Source organism: Pseudophryne corroboree, chromosome 3 (genome assembly GCF_028390025.1).
Source record: "Pseudophryne corroboree isolate aPseCor3 chromosome 3, aPseCor3.hap2, whole genome shotgun sequence".
NCBI classification, from domain to species: Eukaryota; Metazoa; Chordata; class Amphibia; order Anura; family Myobatrachidae; genus Pseudophryne; species Pseudophryne corroboree.
The window spans coordinates 747,057,132-747,081,930 of NC_086446.1; the positions used below are offsets into that span (position 1 = coordinate 747,057,132).

Below are 24,799 nucleotides of genomic sequence, written 5' to 3' on the forward strand. Positions count from 1 at the left end.
TGAAGCACCTGGATGCAGGAGGTTGCTCTTCTCCCACCGAAGTGGGAGAGAACCCTCAAAAATGCATGAGTCTCCCGGACAGCGGACACACCAGCAGAGTAGTACAGTATAATATACTGTACAGCAGGTCCAGCATTCTACTGCGGGTGGGTGAGAGACGTATGGAAATTCACATGGTCATTACTAGTCAAGCATCTATTATTTTATGGTTGATGGTATATGGAAATCCTCAAAACAGGGTCTGATTAAGAGGTTCTGGTAAGCGTTGTGCGTGAGAACCATTTACTTACAGTAAACATATTTTCAGATTAATACCCCCCTCTCTCTTGTCTTCTTTGCCACAAATTTCCACTGCCGCGCAAATCTGAAGGAAATAAATGGATTTACCTCTTTATTTCTGTGAGTAATGCCCACGTTAAGGTAGGAATAAAACTTAAACAAAAACAGTCATACAGTAATAACATTTTTTGTTTCCGCAAAATGGACCGCCTGACCCACTCATCTGCCACACTGAGACAATTACTACGCAATAAATATAATAAATAAGAACACACATCAAATTCCTTTAGAGATGCTCATTAGGGACCATTAGAACAAATATAACAAATTGAACAGAAAAACTCATACAGTGTGGAAGAGAGAGATGTCTGGGTCTACAGTATGCACAATGTACATCTGGTTCTTTGTATTAAAAATGGAAAACCTTATGGATTTCTGTTAAAATAACGGGATGCGGTCAAGATGCCGCCAGCCGGAATCCCGGCGGCCGAAATACCGACGCCGGAATCCCGACCGCCACAATCCCGACATATTCTCCCTCCGTGGGTGTCTACGACACCCATAGAGGGAGAATATAATAGTGTGCCCGCAGCGTGGCGAGTGAAGCGAGCCCACAAGGGGCTGCGTTCCGCTCGCCACCCCTGTCGGGATTGTGGGGTCGGGATTCCGGCGTCGGTATTTCGACCGCCGGGATTCCGGCCGGCGGCATTTAGTACTGATCCCAAAATAACACCCGCCAAAAAAAAATAAAAAAAATGTTCACTCAATATTACTCAATTATCCAAATACAAGTTTTTGGGCCAGGTTTTGTTCGGGCAGGGGGAAATATAGGGGGTAATTCAGACCTGATTGTAGCAGCAAATTTGTTAGCAGTTGGGCAAAACCATGGGGGTCATTCCGACCCGATCGCACGCTGCACTTCTTCGCAGCGGTGCGATCGGGTCGGAACTGCGCATGCCGCGCATTGTACACGTGCATCATTGCCCGGCAACGGCTGTCGCCGGGCAACGAAGCGGGGAATGAGGAAAGCGGTCGCAGCGGCGACCGCAAGAAGATTGACAGGAGGAACGCGTGTCGGGGCATCAACTGACCTTTTTCCGGGAGTGGTCCAGCGAACGCAGGCCTGTCCATGCGTTTTGAGGGCGGATGACATCAAATCCGGGACCTGCATCGCTGGATCCGTCGCAAATGGTAAGTATGTCCAGGGCTGGTCTTGTTTTGCTAGAAACGTTTTTAGCATAGCAGGGCTGCACAAGCTTTCGCAGCCCTGCTATGCAGAAATACACTCCCCCATAGGCGGCGTCTAGTTGATCGCACGAGCAGCAAAACTCGGAATGACCCCCCATGTGCACTGCAGGGGGGGGCAGATATAACATGTGCAGAGAGACTTAGATTTGGGTGTGTATTTTGTTTCTGTGCAGGGTAAATACTGGCTGCTTTATTTTTACACTGCAATTTAGATTTCAGTTTGAACACACCCCACCCAAATCTAACTCTCTCTGCACGTTATATCTGTCCACCCTGCAGTGCACATGGGCCCTCATTCCGAGTTGTTCGCTCGCAAGCTGCTTTTAGCAGCTTTGCACACGCTAAGCCGCCGCCTACTGGGAGTGAATCTTAGCATAGTAGATTTGTGAACGAAAGATGAGCAGATTTGCGAATAGACACTTCTTAGCAGTTTCTGAGTAGCTCGAGACTTACTCTGCCACTGCGATCAGTTCAGTCAGTTTCGTTCCTGGTTTGACGTCACAAACACACCCAGCGTTCACCCAGACACTCCCCCGTTTCTTCAGACACTCCCGCGTTTTTCCCAGAAACGGCAGCATTTTTTCGCACACACCCATAAAACGGCCAGTTTCCGCCCAGAAACACCCACTTCCTGTCAATCACACTACGATCACCACAACGAAGAAAAAACCTCGTAATGCCGTGAGTAAAATACCTAACTTAATAGCAAATTTACTTGGCGCAGTCGCACTGCGGACATTGCGCATGCGCATTAGCGACTAATCGCTCCGTTGCGAAAAAAATATAACGAGCGATCAACTTGGAATGACCACCATGGTTTTGCCCAACTGCTAACAAATTTGCTGCTACAATCAGGTCTGAATTACCCCCTTAGACAAGAAACTAAGGGGTCTATTCATGAAGCAGTGAAAAGTGTGGAGAAGGGGGCTAGTGGAGAAGTTTCTTATGGCAACCAATCGGCTGCTACGTATCATTTTATAGAATGCAATTTATAAATGTTAGTTCAACACTGATTGGTTGCCATGGGCAACTTCTCCACTGGCTTACTTCTCCGCAATTTTCACTGCTTCATGAATAGACTTTGACTTTTCTCACTAATGCTAGGGTCCATCAAAAAACTTTGAAGGACCGCATTGACTGTCAACATTAGAAAACAAAAAACACATTGCCATAAGATGATAAACACTCTCTTATTACCAAAGGCCTGCAGCCTTCATATCCTCTAGATTTGGCGGCCTTCCAAGGCTTTTTGGGGAGAGGTATCAAACTTTTGAGAGAGATGAAAATGGAGAAGCTACCCAGAACAACCAATAAGCTTTGAACTGTCTTTACGCAGACTGTTCTAGATAAATGACTCTCTCCAAGGCTTGAAACATCTCCCCATTTTATCTACTGCCAGGCAATACAGCATTTTTTAGTATCCTCTCTAAGCTCTAGTGTTAGACATTATTTGTTCTTCATTTAATTGTATTCAGAGTCATGTAATCACAACTTCTGGTCCAGATAAGAAAAAGCTAAGGACCTTAATTTAATGAGATCTCGCACTCAAAGAACTGCTTTAAAGTGTAATCATGAACAATGGGTTTTTCCTTCTAATATTTCATTTTTAAACATAATTTCCAGAGTATGAGAGAGAGAGAGAGAGAGAGAGAGAGAGAGCAAACAATGATTACAACACTTTCCTTTTCTATGTAAAGAGAGCGGCGCAAGATAATTAAGCCTAATCTTACAAACTGACCTCTTTACACCAAGACTCCAAGTCTTGTCACTTATTTTCATAATTCGGTTAACTTTGCTGTATAACTCCATGAGGAAGATGCCTTTTCTCTGGTTATCAAAATTTAGCAGCAATAGGCAAATACGTGGGACGAACAGGAGCAGATTACGAGGAGAGACCGTTCATGATGGAAGGTAATTCAGACCTGATCGTGGATGTGCTAAATTTAGCACATCTACGATCAGTCTTAAGATCAGTCCCCGCACAAGTACAAAAGCATTGCACAGCGGTGATGCTTTTGTACTGGAAGAGTAGCTCCCAACCAGCGCAGCTCCTGTGCTGGGGCAGGGAGCTATTCGTCGCTGCCCGAGTCGCAGCAGCTGCATATGATGTCACACAGCCGCCGCGGCCCGCCCTGCCCCATGGTCCAGGCACGCCTGTGTTGCCCGGACCGCGCCCCCTTAATGGTGGCCAAACGCCGCCGCATCGCCCAGCAACCGCCTCTACCTGTCAATCAGGCAGAGGCGAACGCAGGGCTAAGGCAGCCATCGGGCGTCAAAAACGCACAGCAGCGATCAGGTCTGAACGAGCGCCGTAGAGCAGTGAATATATGGATTGTTCGTTAACACTAAAACTACTTTATTCTGAAAAATGTAGTTATGGAAACAGTCTAGTAGAAGAGCTGTGAGAACGATTGACTTAATGCGGGTGCTGTTTGGATAAACACGTGCAGCCTAGCAACCGCCGTGTTCATGTATATTTTCATGTGTGTAGAAACAAACATATATACAGTATGCAAACACAAGAAAGTAATGAGCACTTGCTTCTGAAGATACAGACGTACCTAATCTACAGTACGAATGATTCCTTGTGTTCTTTGAGAAACTACTAATATCCAGTGTAGGACTTTGTGCTCGGATATTCATGTGTTATGCCTATTTTTGGCACACACAACAAGCCAACACACCAACCAGTCATCGAGGGGAGTGTTGTGGCATTTAATATATACATTAGGGTTTAATATATCTAATAATCCTAACTGCCCATTGAAGATAATGTAGTATTCAGGGTTTTTTTTCCCCAGCAACCATTGCACATAGCCCAACATCTTTCACTATTTGACGGTTGAGGGAGAAGACTTGGTAATTATAGCTGTAGAAAGAAAACCTTGCCGAAAGACAACACACCGATAACATACATTGGGGAGGAAAAAAAGGATAAAAAGTTATAAAAGTAGCAGAACCACAATCTTTACGAAAGTCTTCTTTCCTCCGCATTTTGAGAGAACGTAGAAGACACATTGCAGCACTGGTGGGGATGGAACGTCATGTGATTCTACTAACATGAAGATGATGGGTAACAATAAAACATTTAGCAAGAGTCACCCTATAAAATATCAATAAAAGTTGTATAAACAACACAACATAGAAGACAGAGACAGAAAAAAAATTGTGCCCAAAAAAACAGTGCATCTTCCTGTACAGCAGACGCCAGACAGGTGAGAGCCTCCTAAAAAATTACAGGCCGCAGTCTCAGCCGTCTAGAATCTTTCTGCATAACAGCTACTCACCGACTAGACTGTTCTAAGTGTACAGACGAGGCCACAGTACGACACAGTTCATTGCGCCCAGCTGTAGTCTCTAGTGCTCCACCAGCTGCAGGAGAGAACTCGTCACTAGACTTGATTGATGCATCTGGACAATAAAGGCCTATCGGTCATTACCTCTTCGAGGTCCTACGAATAATCCCACTCCTCTAATTCGCTGATAAATTTAAGTCGGGGATGCAAATAAAAGCGCCACAAAGCCATGTGTCCTCACTCCCCGGGAATGTGCCACTAAAAAACCGTAACAATGGTTGTTTCAAGTACTAAAATGTAATAATCTTAGGTCTAATTAAAGGAACCTTCAAAAGTTTTTTTTTCTTTTTCTTTTTTTTTTTTTAGAAAATGGCTGTGACTTCTTGGCATATGGTATATACACCTATATAGATATACGGACTGTGTACAAAACATGTAATGTTACAGCTACTTATGATGCGGGCAGGCATTGGGCTACCACACTCACACCAGGGAGGCCATGTTACAGTTACAGTAGTTCTAGAACGGTCTTCGGATCGAGGAAAAAGTTTCGTTTGACGCTTTCCAAGTCCATAGAGAGTATTCCAGACTTATTTGCTTAATGCCTGGTTGCAGGGTGCACAAACAAATACAGTTTCTCTCTGTGCATCAGGTGCTGGAATGAAATAAATAAACGTATATAGTGATAGTACTGTATCCTGCACATCACACTAACAGAAGATTGTAACATTGTTATAGTAATAGAAAGAGCTGTTTGCTTTTAAACAAAACCCACATGGTGTTTTTATCAGACGCTCCTGGTGACTTTACGGGAAGCACATTTCAGAAGTCGCTCATCTGATATATACAAGTTGTAGAGGCGGTTCAAGGGGGGGGGGGGGGGGGGGGGGGGCACTTGTGTAGTTTCAATGCGCCCCCACCTTCTCACCAGCGCATGTCTGGCTGCAGGATTTCTCCTGACCTTTGGAACGCCTTTCCGTGTGCTATCATTGCATCCAGTCTCCCAACCTTTAGACGGGTTCTTGAAACTCATCTTTTCACTGAAGCCTACGTACCCCCCTCCCTGCATCCAACAGGTCTGCCCCCCCCCCCCCCTCTCGCCCTTGTGGGGTCCACCAACATCCCCTCTAGACTGCAAGCAGAGGCTGTAATTACAAAGTAAAAGGAGAAACTATATGGTTGGTAGTACCCACCTGTGGCACCCATAACGGATTTTAGGACTTTATAAGAGCAGCACCTGGAACAGAAGCTATTCCCGCAGTTACTGCAGCTTCGCTGAAATACAGAGAGGTGGGAGAACTGGGGTCAGTTTCAACTTTAATGAAAACGGCGATATTGATAAACTGCAGGTTTTATGAATTCAATAAAAAGTTATATAGTGAACAATACAGAGATACAGACAATAATAACGAATGTATCTTTTAGTTCTAGTTCTGAATGGTCACAGCACAATAATGCATTCATTGGATAAAAATTACACATACCCTCTTTTTCAGTACCGAAAAGGTTGCATTGCATCCACTACATGTACCTGGAAAGTGGATACAAAATACAGAAAATGCAATAAGTAAATGAAATGGATAGGAATGAGTCTAATTGATACAGGGCACAGTTCTCTACACTGCGGAGGTTCTAGGTTATGCCTGTGTTGTTATTCAAATGAGCCTGCTGGCCAGACATACTGGGCGGATGACTGGTTAGTGTGTATGCACAAGACAGTTTGTTTCCAATGTACAGAGGGGAAGCGGATACAATACCGCTAGCCGGGATCCCGGAGATCACAATGCCGACGCCGGAATCCAAGCTAGCGGTGAAATGCTGCCGCCGCCACAACACCCTATAACCTGTGGCGAGCCACCGTGCCCACAGCGTGGGAAGAGCAGGGAGCTCCGCAAGGGCCTTACCAACACTTGCCCCACTGCCAGCATACTGGTGACCGGGATGCCACGGTCAGTATACTGACGCCCGGCACCCGGGCCGCCGGTATTTCATACTGAACCCGTAAAGAGAACCAGACAGATGTAGACTAGTGAGGTGTACAGAGAGCAGTGTAATGGTTAATTGCCTTAAACTCCAGCCGTTCTAGCCAAAATTCACAAACTTGTCAATTAAGGATACTGTAAAGGCCAGTACACACGGGGAGAGATGTATGCTGATCAGTGACCGCCGCTAAGCACACGTCACTCCCCCCGCGCAGCACAGCGCAATGTGTGCTGAGCAGGGGGGGCGCTCATTTCACCCATTCGTGAAATGAGCCATGTGCTAGATTGTGCCAATCTAGCACCAGCTATAGCGACGCTCAGGGCCGTGCATCGCTTTCGCTGTGGGGCATACACATGGAGAGATCCGTGCTTAACTTCTAAGCAATCTACTCAAATTGCTTAGAATTTAAGCACTGATCTCTCCGTGTGTACCCCCCTTAAGGTCAAAGATAGGAAATCCAATTTTATGGCCCATACACACGGTGAGATTCGGGCTGTGCAGTTATCTGGCACTGTGGGGGCATTTATCTGGCACTGTGAGGGGGCATTAATGTATCTGGCACTGTGGGGGCATTTCTGGCACTGTACTGTGTGGTCATTTGTCTATCTGGGACTGTGGGGGCATTAATGTATCTGGCACTGTGGAGGGCATTTATGTATCTGGCACTGCTGGGGTGCATGTCATGTGCATTTGGCACTGCTGGGGGGCATGTCATGTGCATCTGGCACGGGTGGGGGTGCATGTCATGTGCATCTGGCATGGCTGGGGGGCATGTCATGTGTAGCTGGCACGGCTGGGGGGCATATCATGTAGTGTTCCCGTGTCTCAGTGCAATACCTGGCGCAAAGTGTCTAACGTGCTCTGCCTGTCGCAGTGTTTTACCTGGTGCAATGTGTATAGGAGGTTCTACCTGGTGCAATGTGTATAGGAGGTTCTACCTGGTGCAATGTGTATTAGCTGCACTACTGTGTGGTGTAATGCGAATTGCCACTATTATGTGGCTGCGCCCCTTCCCCACGAAGCAACGCTCCTAAATTTTTGATGCGCGCCAAAGGCGCACAAGGTCCATAATTTCGAACGGAGCAACAAGCATTACAGTATGTAGATAATTTTGCCCTTGTAACTTAAATATGTGCCCTCCCAAATGCAAAATGTGCCCTCCACGTGATCAGCACCCTGCCCTAAAAAAATCCTAGAGTGAACACTATCATGTGTAGCTGGCACTGCTGGGGGGCATATCATGTGTAGCTGGCACTGCTGGGGGGCATATCATGTGTAGCTGGCACTGCTGGGGGGCATATCATGTGTAGCTGGCACTGCAGTGGGGCATGTCATGTCTATCTGGCACTGCTGGGGGGTATATCATGTCTATCTGGCATGGCTGGGGGGCATGTCATGTGTAGCTGGCACGGCTGGGGGGCATATCATGTAGTGTTCCCGTGTCTCAATGCAATACCTGGCGCAAAGTGTCTAACGTGCTGGGGGGCATGTCATGTGTAGCTGGCACTGCTGCGGGGCATGTCATGTGTAGCTGGCACTGCTGGGGGGCATGTCATGACTATCTGGCACTGCACTACTGTAGACATTATGTGTAGCTGGCACTATACTGGAGACATTGTGTGTAAGGAACACTACTGTAGCTGTTATGTGTAAGGCTGCTAATTGTGTGCGTAGAGAGGGTGTGAAAATATATTTATTTATAGTTTGATAATATGAAGTTGCGAGGCCCGCCCACTTTTCCAGGAGGCCACCCACTTTTCCAGGAGCGTGCGCATAGAGTATGGGAGGGGGAGCTTTGAAATTTTCTCGCTCAGGGTGCTAGTAGGCCTGGAGCCGGCCCTGGTTGTACATCACATGCGCCCCGACTGTCTGCACACAGGGACGCAGTACAGAATTGGTCACACAGTCTGAAAATTTTAGTGGATGGTAACAGGGGAGGGAAAGTAGACACAGAAGGAGAACTGCACTTGCCATAAGGCCGGCGCAAGATTCGATGGTATGCCTGAATACGCACAATGATGGAAAACCACTGTCCTAACACACTGCAGGCGGGCGACTCAGAGTCAGACCCATAATAGCTATACTGTACCTCTGTATCATGGAGAACGCCAATAAATAAATAAATAGAAAATCTGTGTAGACGTCTGACCTTAAAGGAATGTGCCAGTTATTGTATTTGTCACCTTTTCTGGCATTTTTCACACGGTCATAGACAGTTTGACAAGCCTTGGCATTATACTGTATGTGCGCTACAGAGAGGCAGATATTCAGCAGGCTGCTATACAGAATAGTAGGTTTTTATTTTATTAGTATTTATTTTTACAGAAAGCGAAAGCTCTACGAGTGCATGCACAGCCATAGTAATATAGGATAGACATCAGGGGACGGACCTACAATGTTCTTACAAAATAGGCAAACATTCTGAATACTAGCAGTATGGAGGCTGATGTAAACCAATGACAGGTCCGCAACACACTTCGGGTTAAATCCACACAGTGCCTTAATGGAGAGCGTATTGTGTTATTTTAGGTGTCAGGAAACACGCACTTAAATAGCGAACTAGAAAATTCACTAATAAAAACACACTTTACAGTGGTAAGTTTAGATTTATTTTATGATCAGGCAACAGCACAACCCTTAAAGTGCAAGTCTCTAACAGGCCAACAGCACAACCCTTAAAGTGCAAGTCTCTAACAGGCCAACAGCACAACCCTTAAAGTGCAAGTCTCTAATAGGCCAACAGCACAACCCTTAAAGTGCAAGTCTCTAACAGGCCAACAGCACAACCCTTTTAAGTGCAAGTCTCTAACAGGCCAACAGCACAACCCTTAAAGTGCAAGTCTCTAATAGGCCAACAGCACAACCCTTAAAGTGCAAGTCTCTAACAGGCCAACAGCACAACCCTTAAAGTGCAAGTCTCTAACAGGCCAACAGCACAACCCTTAAAGTGCAAGCGTCTCCAACAAACAAGAAAATGCAACCTATCAACCCACTAGGAAGTAGGAACCAGTGATGTCACTTCCTGACCCATGTCTTAGTGACATCACTGGCTCTTAATTACTGTAACTCATAAGCTGCATTCTAATGGCTATAGACGTAACCCTTATAATGTCCGTCTCCGCTGTGTGTAGTCAGTGAATGCACACTGGGCCTAATTCAGGTTGGATCGTAAAATGCAAACCAACCGCAAAAATCACTAAAAAGATGTAGGCGCATGTGCAGCACCCGTCCTGCGCATCCACCCATATTTTCTGCAGGTAAGGCCGCAGAAAATGCAATCGCCTCTGCCTGTCGATAAGACAGAGGCGGTCACGGGGTGGGGGGTGGGGCGGCAACTCTTGTTTATCTAGGCGGAGATGGAGTGTTGTGGGGGTGGCCAAACGGGGGCGTCGTCGGTGAAACGGGGGGCGTGGTGTGGGCAAGATCGTGGTGGCTGCGTGATGTCACACGTAGTCGCCGTGATCAGAAACATGGCGGCGGGCCTCCTGTCCTGTGAGCGCAGCTAAGCTGCGCCGGCAGGAGGCAGCCTTAACTTCTGTTATCGCGATCGCAACTTCTGCTTGATGAAGGGGGGAGGCGGCAGTCAGCATGCGAACAAGAGGATTGCAAATTCTGATAATTAGCAGAATTTGCAATCCTTACTGAATTGGGCTCATTGTTCAATGTGCTCTCCTGTCTGAGCTGAATAATTTTATCTCAGATGTGTGGGCACCATTATAGAGCATTGGAGCAAGTCCGGGAGTCTGGGGGGGAATGTCAGAAGCACCTAGCACTACCCTGGACATATACAGTATGTACCCATTGGTCTCCTTATGCACTGGATAGTGTAGTTATGCAGCCTTAATAATTGTATAATTGCAGGCACCCCTAATAATGCATATCTCCTACCTGGATCTCCTACCTGGTGCACAGGTGTATTCATTACTGGCTGATACATTTTTAAAAAGAGCCTCAGGTGGTGCTAATTATTTCATTTGTGATATTGAAGAGATCTTCAAAACATGCAGCTCTAATAAAATTGTATTATAAACTATTGCTATTGTGATCATGATGCGGCTGTGGAGGGGGGTTTCCAGGTAACCGGACACCCATCCTCCCTTCTGCGCTTGCCTATGCATTACAAGCAGAACTAGCATGTGGAAATGCTAGTTTCGACATGTTTTAAGTAAAGGTCCATTCTTTATTAGGTGCCCAATTGGGCCGTCTAGTATTCAGCAAACTCAGGGAAGTGAAAGTTTCCAGAGTTTGCCTGGAGACACTGACTTGCTTACCGAAGCCCTACTTCTTCCTATGGGAAACAGTTTCAGGTTTATGAAGAAGGATCAGAGAGGATCTCCTCGCCACTTCTGCACTGTGGTCATGCATGCACAGTCAGCTGTGCACTCACCGGAGCAATACTGGCCCTGTTGATCAATATGCCCCTTAAAAGCAGCAGAAACAACTTGCAATAATGCAAAAGCAAAAAATAAACAAAAAATATAGCTGCTTGAAGACGTTCACCTAAGCGTAATCAATGGTCATGCAATGATTCACCAATCGGTGGCAGCAGAGTACTCGCAAAGAGCCAATCACAAGCAACCATCACATACGCTACTTGGCTATCTGCACCTCCTACTAGCAGACTTCTCAGCAGGGGTTTCCGGTAGGGTCCAAGGTTGTGGCACTACGACCGTGTCTTTTTGTGATCCCCCCCCCCCAGTTTTACAAAACCACCATTCCCGGCTTGATAAAGTGTGTGTGTGTGTGTGTGTGTGTGTGTGGGGGGGGGCGGCTATCATGGCATGTTTCAGCACAAATCACGCCAGCGGGTGACAGCAGAGGATTCCAGGATGCTCACCTACTCTTACTAGAGTCCAGGAGAGCCTCCAAGATTCTAGAGTCTCCCGGACATTACGGTGCATTTAACAGGTATGCTTCATCTGCCGCTAAATCAACCATAAATAATACAGCTTCCCCAGGAGTATATATGCATCGTTCTCCCATTCTGCAGGTGTACACAATTGCGCCAACAGGCCCTTATGGCCTTAAGCTACATTTCAACGTCCCCCCTTCCCCAGTAAGTAAGCATGTGCAGTAGAGAGCCTGACTGGACCCAGGTACTTTTCAGGGGGTGTGGCCTAATTGTATTTTAAGCACCTCCCTGGCCACACAGCAGCCCAGCACACAGCAGAGCGTGCTTTGCCGAGCAGAAAACTGCAGCTGCCAGGTAAGGGGGAGGAGGCCAGGGGCCCCCCACTGGACCCCTCCATCAGACGTGAGTTTGGGTAATTAGTACCCTCCCCCCCCCCCCCCCCCCCCTCTCAGCACCACTGCTGTCTGAGCAATGACAATCATTAAGGTGGGCTGCCACTCCATTAGTGATAAAATGTCAGCTATACCAATTATAACAATGTACAAGAAGATCAAAACTACCGGCAATTATCATGCTTTAAGCGTTCCTCATCATGTCTCATAAAACAATAATGGTTATTATTTCTGGCAGCTGCAATGCTGGTAATAGAGACAAATTGAAATCTAAATTGCATTTCCCTCCTTAATTCCAATTACTGTAAATCTGCCTCAACATAGGACTGGAGTCTTTCGAAGAGAACCAGCTTGTCGTTTTAGCCAGGGCCTCTAATGTGCGGGGAAGGTCCAAGTCGTTTGCTGCCTTTCACTGTAAGCTTGCTTTAGTTTCAGAAGTTAAAAGTTTGACTGATAAACTTACTTTGAAATACACCGTTGATCATAAAATCACCGTCCATACCTCGAGCAGAACAGGGGTCCAGTGATTGGATTAGAGTTGATCTTGAAGTTTATATTAGTGTACTAATGCATCAAATACCCTGGAAACATATTTTTCCCATTATACACAGCAGAACAACTGTGAGCATGTGTTCAGGGATGGCAGAACCGTCAGCTGCTGCCTGTACGCATCACTCATACCTGTAATCTCACTACCCCCTCCAGCAATTGGTATGTTGTAAAATTGTTTGGATCTATAAATTTTCATGTTTTACTATTACAGTATTTTGATTTACTGTTCTGCGGCATCACGCTGCGCGATTCGGGCCAAAACAGCAAATTAAGGAGCTGGATGGAAGCCACAGGTGGTCAGTTTATGACTTGCCTTGGAAACCGAAAATGTTGCAAACTTACTTAATTTTGGATTTCGTTTTGGCTCTAACTCTCGGGAGGTTGTAAATACAGACTACGTTCCATCCCCAGAGCTGCCCAACTAATAGAACCAAAAGAAAAGGCAGCAAAAAATATGCATAAATACTGAAATATCTGCACCTGGTGACATTGCTGGATTGTATTTAGATGTCTGGAGCAATGCTTTGATCTCAGAGAATGTTATCCTATTGCGTTCCCTAGTAAAATTAAGAAAAACAGGGAAACATTTGGACATAAAACAATAAACAGCATATGTTTGCAGTTTGCATATAAATAATAAAAAAAATAATATTTATGACTATAGTAAACAGTTTGTGGCTGTATATAATCTTTATACGCTTGCCTTTAATGCTTATGATCTGAACAAATGTGAAGAATTCGGTGTTATGAGCTGTTATGAAACAGCCAAACACGTGTCTTCGCATCACGCCTGTGAAACAGCAGACATGTTTTCCAGATGTCCTCGTAGCTCAATGCTTCCTATGCAAAAGGCAGCATTTGCTTTGCGAATCCAAAAGTGACGATAATTTGCAGAGATCACCTGTTTTCCCAGCTGTATTATTTAAACGGGTGCAGCTAATTTGCACTTTTGATTGAATACATCATGTTTACAGGAACCATTAATTTCACACTAATTGCACCTGTTAAAAATACAGGAAAGCAATCCATTCATACTGCTCTATCTCTTAAAAGTCATAGGGGGGGAATTCAAGTGAACGCGATGGACCGAAGCAAAGGGTTGCTAGGGTAAACTCGGGAAGTCGGCACTCCTGTATACATATGGCCGATATGTGCGCACGTAAGTCTCATGATATTTCAGAAATCTGCTCTGTGCTGATCTAGTGGATCCGATACAGAGATCAATTTATTTGTTTATTCATTAATTACAAATTGCCAGCTTCTCTGGCTTGTCTGGTGCTCGCAACGTGCTTAAATCATACCTCCCAACTTCACCGCCTGATAAAGAGGGACTACCCCCGCGGGATCGGCATTGCAAGGAAAGAGAGACTGTGCAGGCAGTCCAACATTGATTATATCGGTGGGGCTGGGCTCCAGCCCAATCAAATAGTCAATGGGGGTAATTCAGAGTTGAGAACAGCAGCAAATTTGTTAGCAATTGGACAAAACCATGTGTGCTGCAGGGGTGGCAGATATAACATGTGCAGAGAGAGTTAGATTTGGGTGGGTTATTTTGTTTCTGTGCAGGGTAAATACTGGCTGCTTTATTTTTACACTGCAATTTAGATTTCAGTTTGAACACACCCCACCCAAATCTAACTCTCTCTGCACATGTTATATCTGCCCCCCCCCCCCCCCCCCCTGCAGTGCACATGGTTTTGACCTACTGCTAACAAATTTGCTGCTGCGATCAACTCTGAATTAGGCCCAATGGGGGTAATTCCAAGTTGATCGCAGCAGGAAATTTTTTAGCAGTTGGGCAAAAACCATGTGCACTGCAGGGGAGGCAGATATAACATGTGCAGAGAGAGTTAGATTTGGATGGGTAATTTTATTTCTGTGCAGGGTAAATATTGGCTGCTTTATTTTTACACTGCAAATTAGATTGCAGATTGAACACACCATACCCAAATCTAACTCTCTCTGCACATGTTAAATCTGCCTCCCCTGCAGTGCACATGGTTTTGACCAACTGCTAACAAAATTCCTGCTGCGATCAACTTGGAATTACCCCCAATTTCAGGCTGTACAGCACATCGCACCGTGTGTACACGCCATAAGAGTGTTCGGGCCGCAAGAAAATTAAAAGTCTTATATACAATTTTAAAAGCCCCCTGTGAGTGTTTGCATCACTGGTCACAGTACAGTCTATTAAGACCCATGACCCTGCTTTTGCTGTTTTGTACTTCACTGTGATGGAGGGCATCTGGCCATGCCACATTTTCAAGGGATAGAGAGGGATCTGTGATCAGATCTGAATTAGGCCCAGAGTGGCTACACCAATCATAGACATCTGTATATCTCCAGTATATATGTGTAAGGACAGCATGACTTTACGAAAGAAAAATAACATTATATATATATATATATATATATATATATATATATATATATAATATAGTAGCATAACAAAGTACTCAAACCTGGGGTAGTTGCTTTGTAATGAGCAGCCTCTATCACCAGAACTGTTTTGTGGAGCAGGAAGGAGCTGAGTAGGAGGAGAGTGCACCTGCCGCCCAGCCCCCAGGTTCCTCTTTGAGCCATCTGCGGGAGCGCAATGATATCACCACGCTCCTAGCCGCCCTGGAAAGGGGGGAGGTGTCGCTGAGCAAGACCATGGTGCTCGGCGGCGGAGCTTCATAGTAATGGCCGCTAATCATTACAGCCGCTATTAGCGGCCATTACTATTAAGCTCCAGGGGAATGAAATTCCAGCGGGGCAGATTCTTAGCAGTACGCCGTACCAGAGCGTACCTCCACACCTGCAGGATGGGCCACATTATATGTACATTTGGGCCCACACTGTCGGGCCGCAAAAAATGTGCGTTTAGGCCGCATGTTTGACATGTCTGAGTTGGATGAAGGTGTGGGAGACTTACCCGCCTTTCTGGGCGGCCAGGGGCACCACACAATTTTAAGGAGCCTCCTGGCCGTTCCGGGAGAGGAGGCAGGTATGACACAGGATTCTAAAGGCTACGCCATCTATAGATTGCATTGCTAATCGGGAATAAGCTCCAGAAAGTTTCACTTTTCTGGAGCTTTATGCATACCGGCACATCGCAGCCACCTAGCATTCTATAGGGACTGCAGAGTTGGCAGGCTACCACGAATACTGTATCTCAGATATCCACTGCGGACCACTTTAATGCATATGGAGATAACGCCAAACCTGGGTTTGACAAACTAGATATATAACCGAAAAAAATCCTTTACTCCCTGCCCTTTGATGTGCTCTTTGCTACATTTCTTACCATGTTCCTTACAAAGCAGCCATTAATAAGAACTGTATTGCAGTTTTACTGTTCTGGTGCCACTCTCTGAGGTAAATCTGAGGATTGGGAGAACTACCAGTCACCTATGGTTGGTTCTATATTGGAGTGGGAGAAGGGACCTTCTGACGTACCTAGGGGAGGAGACCCGTCACCAGGGGAAGGAGCTGCGGCCGAACAAGGTACCCGAAAAGTACCCTCGCGGGCTCGCTTCGCTCGCCACGCTTCGGGCACGGTGGCTCGCTTCGCTCGCCACCTAATTACTAAAGGTAATAGTTGGTGGTGTGGATACTAGACCAACTGTACCGCTGGCGTAGCTCCTCCCCCTTATGCCGTGGCTCCTCCCCCTGACGGAAAAGGTCCCTTAGGCCACTTGGATCTAGCCTCTACCAGTCACCTATGTATGGACCATACTTAGCGACTTTCTGCATCTTCTCTCTGGGAGAAGTCTGGAGAGGAGATGCTGCTGGCCACTTCGGGGGGTGGGGCCAGGCTCTCACGTCATTAGGCTCCACCCCATCACAACAAAATGATGCTGGCTGCTGGTCCGCGGATCGGGGGCAGAGATAATATGACAATTTGCATCATTTAGCCCAGTCCCTCCGTGTGGTGCTGCGATTCCTTAAAATATCTCTCCATCCTGCCCACTTCACTAGGCAGCAGGCAGGATACGAAATACTCCATGCTCACAGGATATGGAATATCCGCCTACTGTTCTTGGGGTACGGGGCACCACCCGAAAATCGTGGGTCTCCCACCACTTCTGGAAGAATGGTCAGGTATTGAATGGACACGCATAAGGAACGACTGTGTGCTTCTGATAAATTGGAAATGGTCAATGGCCCTCCCACTCTCCAAGTCACCAGCAGAATATGTCCCGTTCCTGTCAGCATTGACGTGATAGAAAAAGAACATGAGACTGAGGACGAAGGGGGGAAATGTATCAAATCTTTGAGAGAGCTTAAATATAGAATTTCCCCATAGCACCCAATGAGCATTTCTGTCTTTCATAGACTGCGCTAAATAAATGACAGATAGAAGCTGATCGCTTTGGGCAATTTCTCCATAACTCTCTCTCACAGGTCTCTCTAGGGCAGAAGTTCCCAAACGTGGTCCTCAAGGCACACCAACGGTCCAGGTTTTAAATGTATCCATGCTTGGCCACAGGTGACTTAATTAGCACCTTAGTCAATTTGATTTAACCATCTGTGCTGAGCCATGGATATACCTAAAGCCTGGACTGTTGGGGTGCCTTGAGGACCGCGTTTGGGAACCTCTGCTCTAGGGGGAAGACATTTCAACCTCAAAAATGTGTGCAGACCTCCAAAAACTGGTCAAGGTATGACGCATTCTCCAAATGCATAAAGTGCTCTTTGGCAAGTATCGGAGATATCTGCTGTGGACCGCCGGCACTGCAGTCCCCATAGAAAGCTATGGGGCTGCAAAGTGTATGTATCAAGCTCGCTAGAACCTTGTAGGCAGCCCTGAAGAAGCCTACAGTATGGGTTTCTTTATGCAACGCAACCTCAACGAAATACTGTAATAGTAAACTCGTTTTCGGTGTGATTAGGGATACGGAGGTCTCATTTCCATCACCTTTATAATTTTCAATCTCAGCCTGTGCTAGCCCCAAGATCACAGGGGAGAGAAGAAAGTAGACACACATCTATTTTGTACGGTTTGTAACGCAGCACTTAGAAATAATGGCAATATCACTTATTCATATCCATACAGCATTATAGGGAGATGATGATAGCAGCTGTAATATGCACCACCGGCCGCCTTCAAAGCCTCTTTTCTTCATATCAGCAGTTCTTGTCTGCATGTATAAAACTCATTACCACAGTACAAGCCGCAATTCCCTGGAACATTAATAAAAAGCAGCAAAGTCTGTCACCGCCGAGATAGTATGTTTTACAGAAGAGTTTTCGGGCCATCAAAGATCACTCTGCAGCCGCGGGGCAAGGTTCAGCCCTGCCGGTCTCTAGGGCTGCATTCGCTCCATGATACAAGCGCATTAGATCACATAATTCTGGTAAAGCTGTTTATATGCGGCTCACAAATGTGTCAGCGTTACAGCTCTGCTGGAAATATATAGTGCGGGTCCCCACCTAGACAGCCGTCACACAGAGGAAAGGGGGGCAGTCTGGCTGGGATTGGGGAGGGGGGTAGGTTGTATGCGGTCACCTATTACTTGCACCTCAGTCTGTGTTTGCAGAAACGCGGCCTGCAAACGCTACAAATGCACAGGGATTATACCATTGTGAACAATGAGAAATAAAACCGTTTATATTAAATGTATCTGCCTGAAATATTGCCTGTCGAGTACAAAGAAAAATATATTTCAGGTCTGTTAGTAGTGTATAATGAGAAAAATCACAGGGCACGTCAGTGTAGGATTTATATCTGCTCTCACACACTCTCCATATCACAGCTGCTTTACATAGTAACCATACATTCCGCATCCTCCATCTCCAGGGGCAGCCGCTAGATCCCCGCCTATTGCTTTCTCTGGGGGTCATTCAGAGTTGATCGCTCGCTAGCTGTTTTTATCAGCCGTACGAACGCATAGTCGCGGCCCACAGGAGAGTGTTTTTTAGCTTTGCAAGTGAGCGATCGCATGTGCAGCCGAACACTACAAAAACAGTTTGTGCAGTTTCCGAGTAGGTCTGAACACTCACAAACGCCTTCTTCCTGTCAATCTCCTTGTGATCGGCTGTGCGAATGAATTCTTCGTTTAATCCATCGCACAGCAACGATCCGCTTTGTACCCGTACGACGCGCCTGCATATGCATGCGTCTGCATATGCAGTAGTGACCTCATCGCTGCGCTGCAAAAAACGGCAGCGTTCGGTCAGGTCAGAATGACCCCCTGTGTCCCTTAATGTGATGGTAAAGCAATGACCTCCAGTATGATATAATACTTTGCATATGCACAATACAGCGGCAAAAGCTTCAGCTGGATGCGGAGTTCGATGCTTTTTGGTGACAAGATCAGCAGTGCTCTATGAATAAGTAAGAGAAAACTTTACTGCTGTGTGAATATGTAACTTAGGGGAGATTTATCAAAGCACGGAGACAGATAAAGTACCAATAAGCTCCTGTCGTTCTTCAAACAAATCCTGTAAAGTGAAAGAAGCTGATTAGTTATTAATCTCTCTCTCTCCAATCTCCCTCTTCGTATGGTAGTGTAAAGTCAGAAGACTAAACACATAAATATAGTAATATAGTTAATGAGGTTGAAAAAAGACAAGTTGTCCATCGAGTTCAACCTTTATTTTTGATGCTATATTGTTCTCTATATAACCACATATTCACCCATAATGACTGAAGTGAAGACCGTTTTTAGTCTAGCTGACAACTAGAATGCATACTTTTTCTAAAATACATTCATTTTAAATGCTATATCTTTGGATATATTTTTTCAGTTAGAAATTTATCTAACCCATTTTTAAACATATTGACAGAGTCCACCATTACTACCTTCTCTGGCAGAGAGTTCCAAATCCTTACTGCCCATACTGTGAGTAACCCTTTCCTTCACTGGGTATGACATTTTCTCTCCTGTGTCCTGTGTAGAGATCTCTAAATAAACAGTCTCCTGTTAGCTCCATGTATTGTCCCTTTATATATTTATAAATATTAATAATGTCTCCTCTCAGGCGCCTCTTTTCAAGTGTAAACATACCTAACCTACATATGGAGCCACGCTAATCGTGGCTCCGTCTGTGCCTGGGCGCATCCATTCACTTTAATGGGAGCGTCTCTGTGCCCTCCCGTAGCGGGGCTAGGCGCCAGATCGCCTAGTCCCACCGGGAGTGCTCCATCCCGTGTGCAATGCACACGCGCGACGTACGGGTACAAAGCTCTTTGTGGTTGTGCTCAGGTTCTAGCGAAGTTTTCCTTCGCACTGGCGGCCGCAAGAAGATTGACAGGAAGGGGGCGTTTCTGGATGTCAACTGACCGTTTACAGGGAGTGTTTGCAAAAATGCAGGCGTGTCTGAAAAAACGCAGACGTGGCTGGGCGTTCGCTGGACGGGTGTATGACGTCAAATCCGGACACGAATAGGCTGAAGTGATCGCAAGCTACTCTGAAACTGCACAAACTGTTTTTGTAGAGCTCGGCTGCACATGCGTTCGCACTTCTGCTCCACAGTGGGCGGCGGCATAGCGTTTGCACGGCTGCTAAAACTAGCTAGCGCGCGATCAACTTGGAATGACCCCCTTTATCCGTTATCCCCATTAATCCGGTTAATGCAGGTGTGTCAGGCTGAATTACAGTAAAATAAGCATCCTTTTGTTAAAGGATTTCCATTGGGAAGACCAGAACGCATGGGGGTCTTCGTTATCTCTCAAACAGTCTTCTAGCGAGAAATATGTGGTGTATGTAACATGCACTACTCGTCATTATGTAACTAACAGGCAGAGGGAAGAATGTGCCACACATGGCTAAAGTGTAAATGAACTTCCTGTCTCCAGGCGACGCACAATATAACTTCTGCAGCTAAGGGGCGAAGTATAAACACAGTCTCTGAACGCAATCCCCCCCGGACCCGCGAGCATAATGAATGGACAGGAAACATGGGTTATGTAACTTTCTCTTAGAGTGTGGGGTTTGGACACAGCTAAGAACTGAGGAATTGTTCTCGCACATCTGCGCTTGGCCTGAATTCCTTCAGCCCTGCTCGGAGGTGGTGATCAGCTGCGTAATAACTAATGACAGACGTTGTGAGCAGGACAATAAATACAGAGAGTCACAATGTCACAGGCTTACACTGATGCTGCTCATAAAACGTACAAACTTCCTAATGACAACAAGTAATACCCCTTTTCCACTAGAAGTCTCAGATCTGACCCGGGATTTGGAACAAGGTTCCAAGCCAGGTCAGACCCGAGACGGACACCTTTTCCACAACGGTGCCGACCCGGGAATATCCCGGGTCGGCACCGTTTACACTGCACCCAGGTGCAGTGTCTTCTGCCCGGCACTTGGAGATGACGTCATCTCCAAGCGCCAGGAAAACCGGCAGATCAGGACCCCCGGGGCATGGCCACGGTCCTGTTAGGCCATGCCCCCAATGCGATGCTGCCCTCCATCATGTGGGGGGGGCAAGCTCAGAACTCTGTAAGCTGCTGGGCTGCCCCAAGGCCTCCGGCACATGCTTTCCCGGCCAGCGCTATGCAGACAGCAGCACTGACAGCATGTGCTGTATCCACCCAACCTCCCGACCGCCTGAGGGACACTGCGGTCAGGGAGGAATGTGCTCTGACATGCTGTAAACGGGTCCCGGGTCGGATGACCCGGGTAACCCGTTTACACTACACCCTTACCCGAGTCATTCCCGGGTCCAACTCAGGTAGCTACCCAGGTAGGATTCCCGGGTCACTTGACCCGGGAATTTTCAGAGGGAGCAGTTTCCACTAGCAAAAAACCCAGGTAGATGAGCGCCCCTGTGCAAAAACTCGGGTTTTTTGAGCTAGTGGAAAAGGGGTATTATACTAATGACTGGTCATAAATTGTAGATATTTAAGGGGGAATTCAAATGCCGGTGATGATCTCGTTCAGCTGAATTTACACAACACTTGCCTCACTTTAAGGCAGCGGGATCTCACACAAAAGTGTTCGCTACCCCACAGGGTAGCAAGCACTTTTGTACAAAACAGGGTGCGAATTGGCCGGGGGAAGGGTGCAAGATGGAGTGCCATTGTCGGTGTTTAAATGCCATAGCAACAGCAATTCGCACCCTTCACCGGCAATTGAATTCCCCCTATAATTACTGGTTAAGAACACAGATTATACAGTCTATCAGCAGCACTAAGGACACACTGGCTTGTAGTGCATTTGCCATCACTATACCTGCACTTATAGCTACTCACCTCTACTGTTCTCATTTACTGGCTGTCTGTATAACAAATGGCAAGAGAACTGCATTGTTCCAAGGAGTAGCGTACAGCCTCCCGCACCCCCCATGAGCCGTCTTTGAAAGTGGGTGATCCGGAGAGGCTGATGAAACGATTCTGAAATGCATCATCATAGGCCCCCCTGCTATACAATGACATAATCTGACCTGCCAGATAGGAAAGCTCTTATCTAGAGCCGAAGGGACATCTAATGGACCATGGTACTTGAGGCAGGGCCAAGCATGTTGGGGCGAAGCCATGTCCTATTGGGATTATCAGAGCTTTATATGCTGCACTGCCTGCTGAAAGAGGCGTGATCGTGGCATATTGTAGGCGTGGGTGCCCCTTTCTGCTTGCCTGGACTACGGACAGACCGAGGTACTTGCAGGGGTGTGGATCATAGGGTCGACAGTAACTAGGTCGACGCCTGAAGTAGGTCGACACGTTCATTAGGTCGACATGAACAAGGTTGACATGGAAAAATGTATACAGAAGGTTTTTTTTTTTAAAGTTGGTGTCGTTTTCTTCGTAAAATGACCTGGAATCCCATTTAGTGCACAGTGTCCGCTCGCCATGCTTCGGGCAAGGGTTACTATTCCCAATCGTAGTCCACGTGGATCGTAAAGTATGAAAAAGTTTAAAAAAAAGAGTAAAAAAAAAGTAAAAAAAGTTACAAAAAAGGTTAAAAAAAAGGTAAAAAAAAAAAAAGGGTAAAAAGAAAAACAAAAAGTGACAAACTCATGTCGACCCAGCGACCTAATGCATGCCAACATAAAGGCTAGATCCCCTTTGTAGCAACTCCCCATATAGATAACGCAAAATGCAAAGCCAGGGATCTTTTGTGTGTTTGTTTTAAGCGTGCAAAGCAGCAAAGTTTCCATTCATAGCACAAGTGAAATTACTACCTAGAAAAAAATACATCATTGTGTTATTGAAACTGGTGAATAAATACAGGAGATCGGTAGAGAAGCTTTTAGCTCATTGCATAGAATGTACCTGAGAAAGGATAGCTGGATACAAATTGGTTGCTATGGGCAACTTCTCCACTTGAGAAGGTATGAAACATCTCCCAGCAGTGTAATATCTGTAATTCGCAGTATACTATACTGTATAGTGCTAGGAGTTAAAATACTTATATCACTATTTCTCTGGACTCAAGAATGGGTTCTACCGGAGATGTTACAAAGTTACTGTCCCAGACTTCTGCCTTTTTTTCCCCCCCAGAACAAAAAATTTTCCCGAATTGCGGTCCGAGGAGATCCGGAACAGGAATTAATTTGCCTGTAAAGGCAGTTTTCATGTGATGATTATTCTAAATATTTCTGCTGCATAAACAATGTAACAACCAAAACACATTTTATTCAAAAAGACTGATCATCTGATATTGTGCTTCGCCTTCCTGCTATGTGGTAGGTCTGCTACAGCACAGAAAATAAGCAGAAAGGCGTTGGAGCTAATACCCACAAAGCTCCTGGCTGGGGCGCACTGAGCGACTCAGGGGGGAGGAAAGGGGTGCGTTCCTCTCCTGTGTTACTAGTAACATGCAAAGAAAACAACGGTTCTTGGGAAATTGTGTCAGTTAAAAACTGTTTAAGTCCATAGCAGGAAAAACTGATGTTGTTGCAATGACTATTGTGCTAAATGAAATAAACAAAAGAGCTGCCACCATGTGAGATGAATTGTATGGAATCTACAACGCTGGACACATGTCTGCGCTTCGCTATGCTGCAGAAATTAATCCTGCACTTAAAAAGCATGAATTTGAAATCTTTTATCTGCAGTATTTCTGGACTTCATTCAGATTTAGAATATTTATTAACAGCTATTTATAGAGTTTATATATTATATATGTATGGATTGGGTATGTATGACCGACAGTGGCACCCCAACACTCATTGGCGTATCTATAATGGGTGCAGTGTATGCGAGGCACACGGGCCCCTAGGTCCTGGGGGGCCCACCCCGCACCCATTTGTTTAATACTTGCCTCTCTGGAGTCCCCCGTCGGAGCCATCCCTTCTCAGCAGCGTAATAGAGTTTGAACACTAGTGGGAACAAACTATTGCGCTTGCTGAAAACTCCGGAAAGATGGCACGGCGGCCATTTTTCCGGAGTTTCGCGCATGCGCATTAGCAAAATCTTCGGGAAAATGGCCGCCGTGCCGTGTTCCCGGAGGTTTGCGCATGCGCAATAGAGTCTGTTCTCAGACTCTATTGCGCTGCGGAAAGGGATGGCACCGCCGGGGGACCCAGGAGAGGTAAGTATTAAAATACCTGTTCATCAGTCAGAGAGGAGGGGGCCCCTGAAGCAGAAGGCTGCACACGGGCCTCCTCCTCTCTTAAAACGCCCCTGCCAACACTGATGATCCCGACACCGGACACAGCAAGTATTCTACCCCTCCCCCATCCCAACCTTCCTGGGGTGGCAGCTATGGCTAAACCTTCAGGGGTGGCAGCTATGGCTAACCATCCCCTTAGTGCCTAACCCTACCCCCCTAGTGCCTAACCCTAACCATACCCTCTTCCCCCGTGGGTCCTAACCCTAACCCATACCCAGATACTCACTCTTTGGGATGTTGGTATTCCAGTGCTGTTCTCCAGAGTGGTGTCGGGATTCTGGCGCCACATGACCGCTGGTATCCCAACAGTCGGGATGCCGAACGCATCCCATGTATTACACAGCGCTTTACAGAGAATGTACAGACTGGCCAAGACTAGGAACTAAACTCATGATAATGCTAACCAGTTGATTAGCTGTGTATTGTATGGAAATTGGAGTTTTACATTTAAACTTAGGTAGTAGCTTATTAGCACATATGTGGTACCCCATACAGTAGGGCACTTTCTCTATAGGCAGGGGATCTGTGTAAGGGGGGATGAACTAGTAGTGCTATTAGACTCTCATATACATATGTCTCCCATTTTTAAGTACTGCCCACTGCCTCCATTAGAACCCTGTGGTAGTGTTTCGTTGAACTTTGGGTGACCCG

At 46.3% G+C, this 24,799-nt stretch overlaps 1 protein-coding gene across 3 annotated transcripts in view; it reads right to left on the reverse strand.

The window, feature by feature from the left end:
- Positions 1–983: 983 nt before the first annotated feature.
- ZFYVE27 (zinc finger FYVE-type containing 27) overlaps positions 984–24,799 on the reverse strand; it is a 144,945-nt gene continuing 121,129 nt past the window's right edge. For all 3 annotated transcript variants that reach the window (XM_063962315.1, XM_063962316.1, XM_063962317.1), the window contains 3 exons: positions 6,308–6,354; positions 6,017–6,098; positions 984–5,478 (listed from right to left, as the gene is read on the reverse strand). In XM_063962315.1, the coding sequence (XP_063818385.1) occupies positions 5,414–5,478; positions 6,017–6,098; positions 6,308–6,354 (194 nt within the window). In that variant the 3' untranslated portion in view covers positions 984–5,413. The remainder of the gene's footprint in view (positions 5,479–6,016; positions 6,099–6,307; positions 6,355–24,799) is intronic.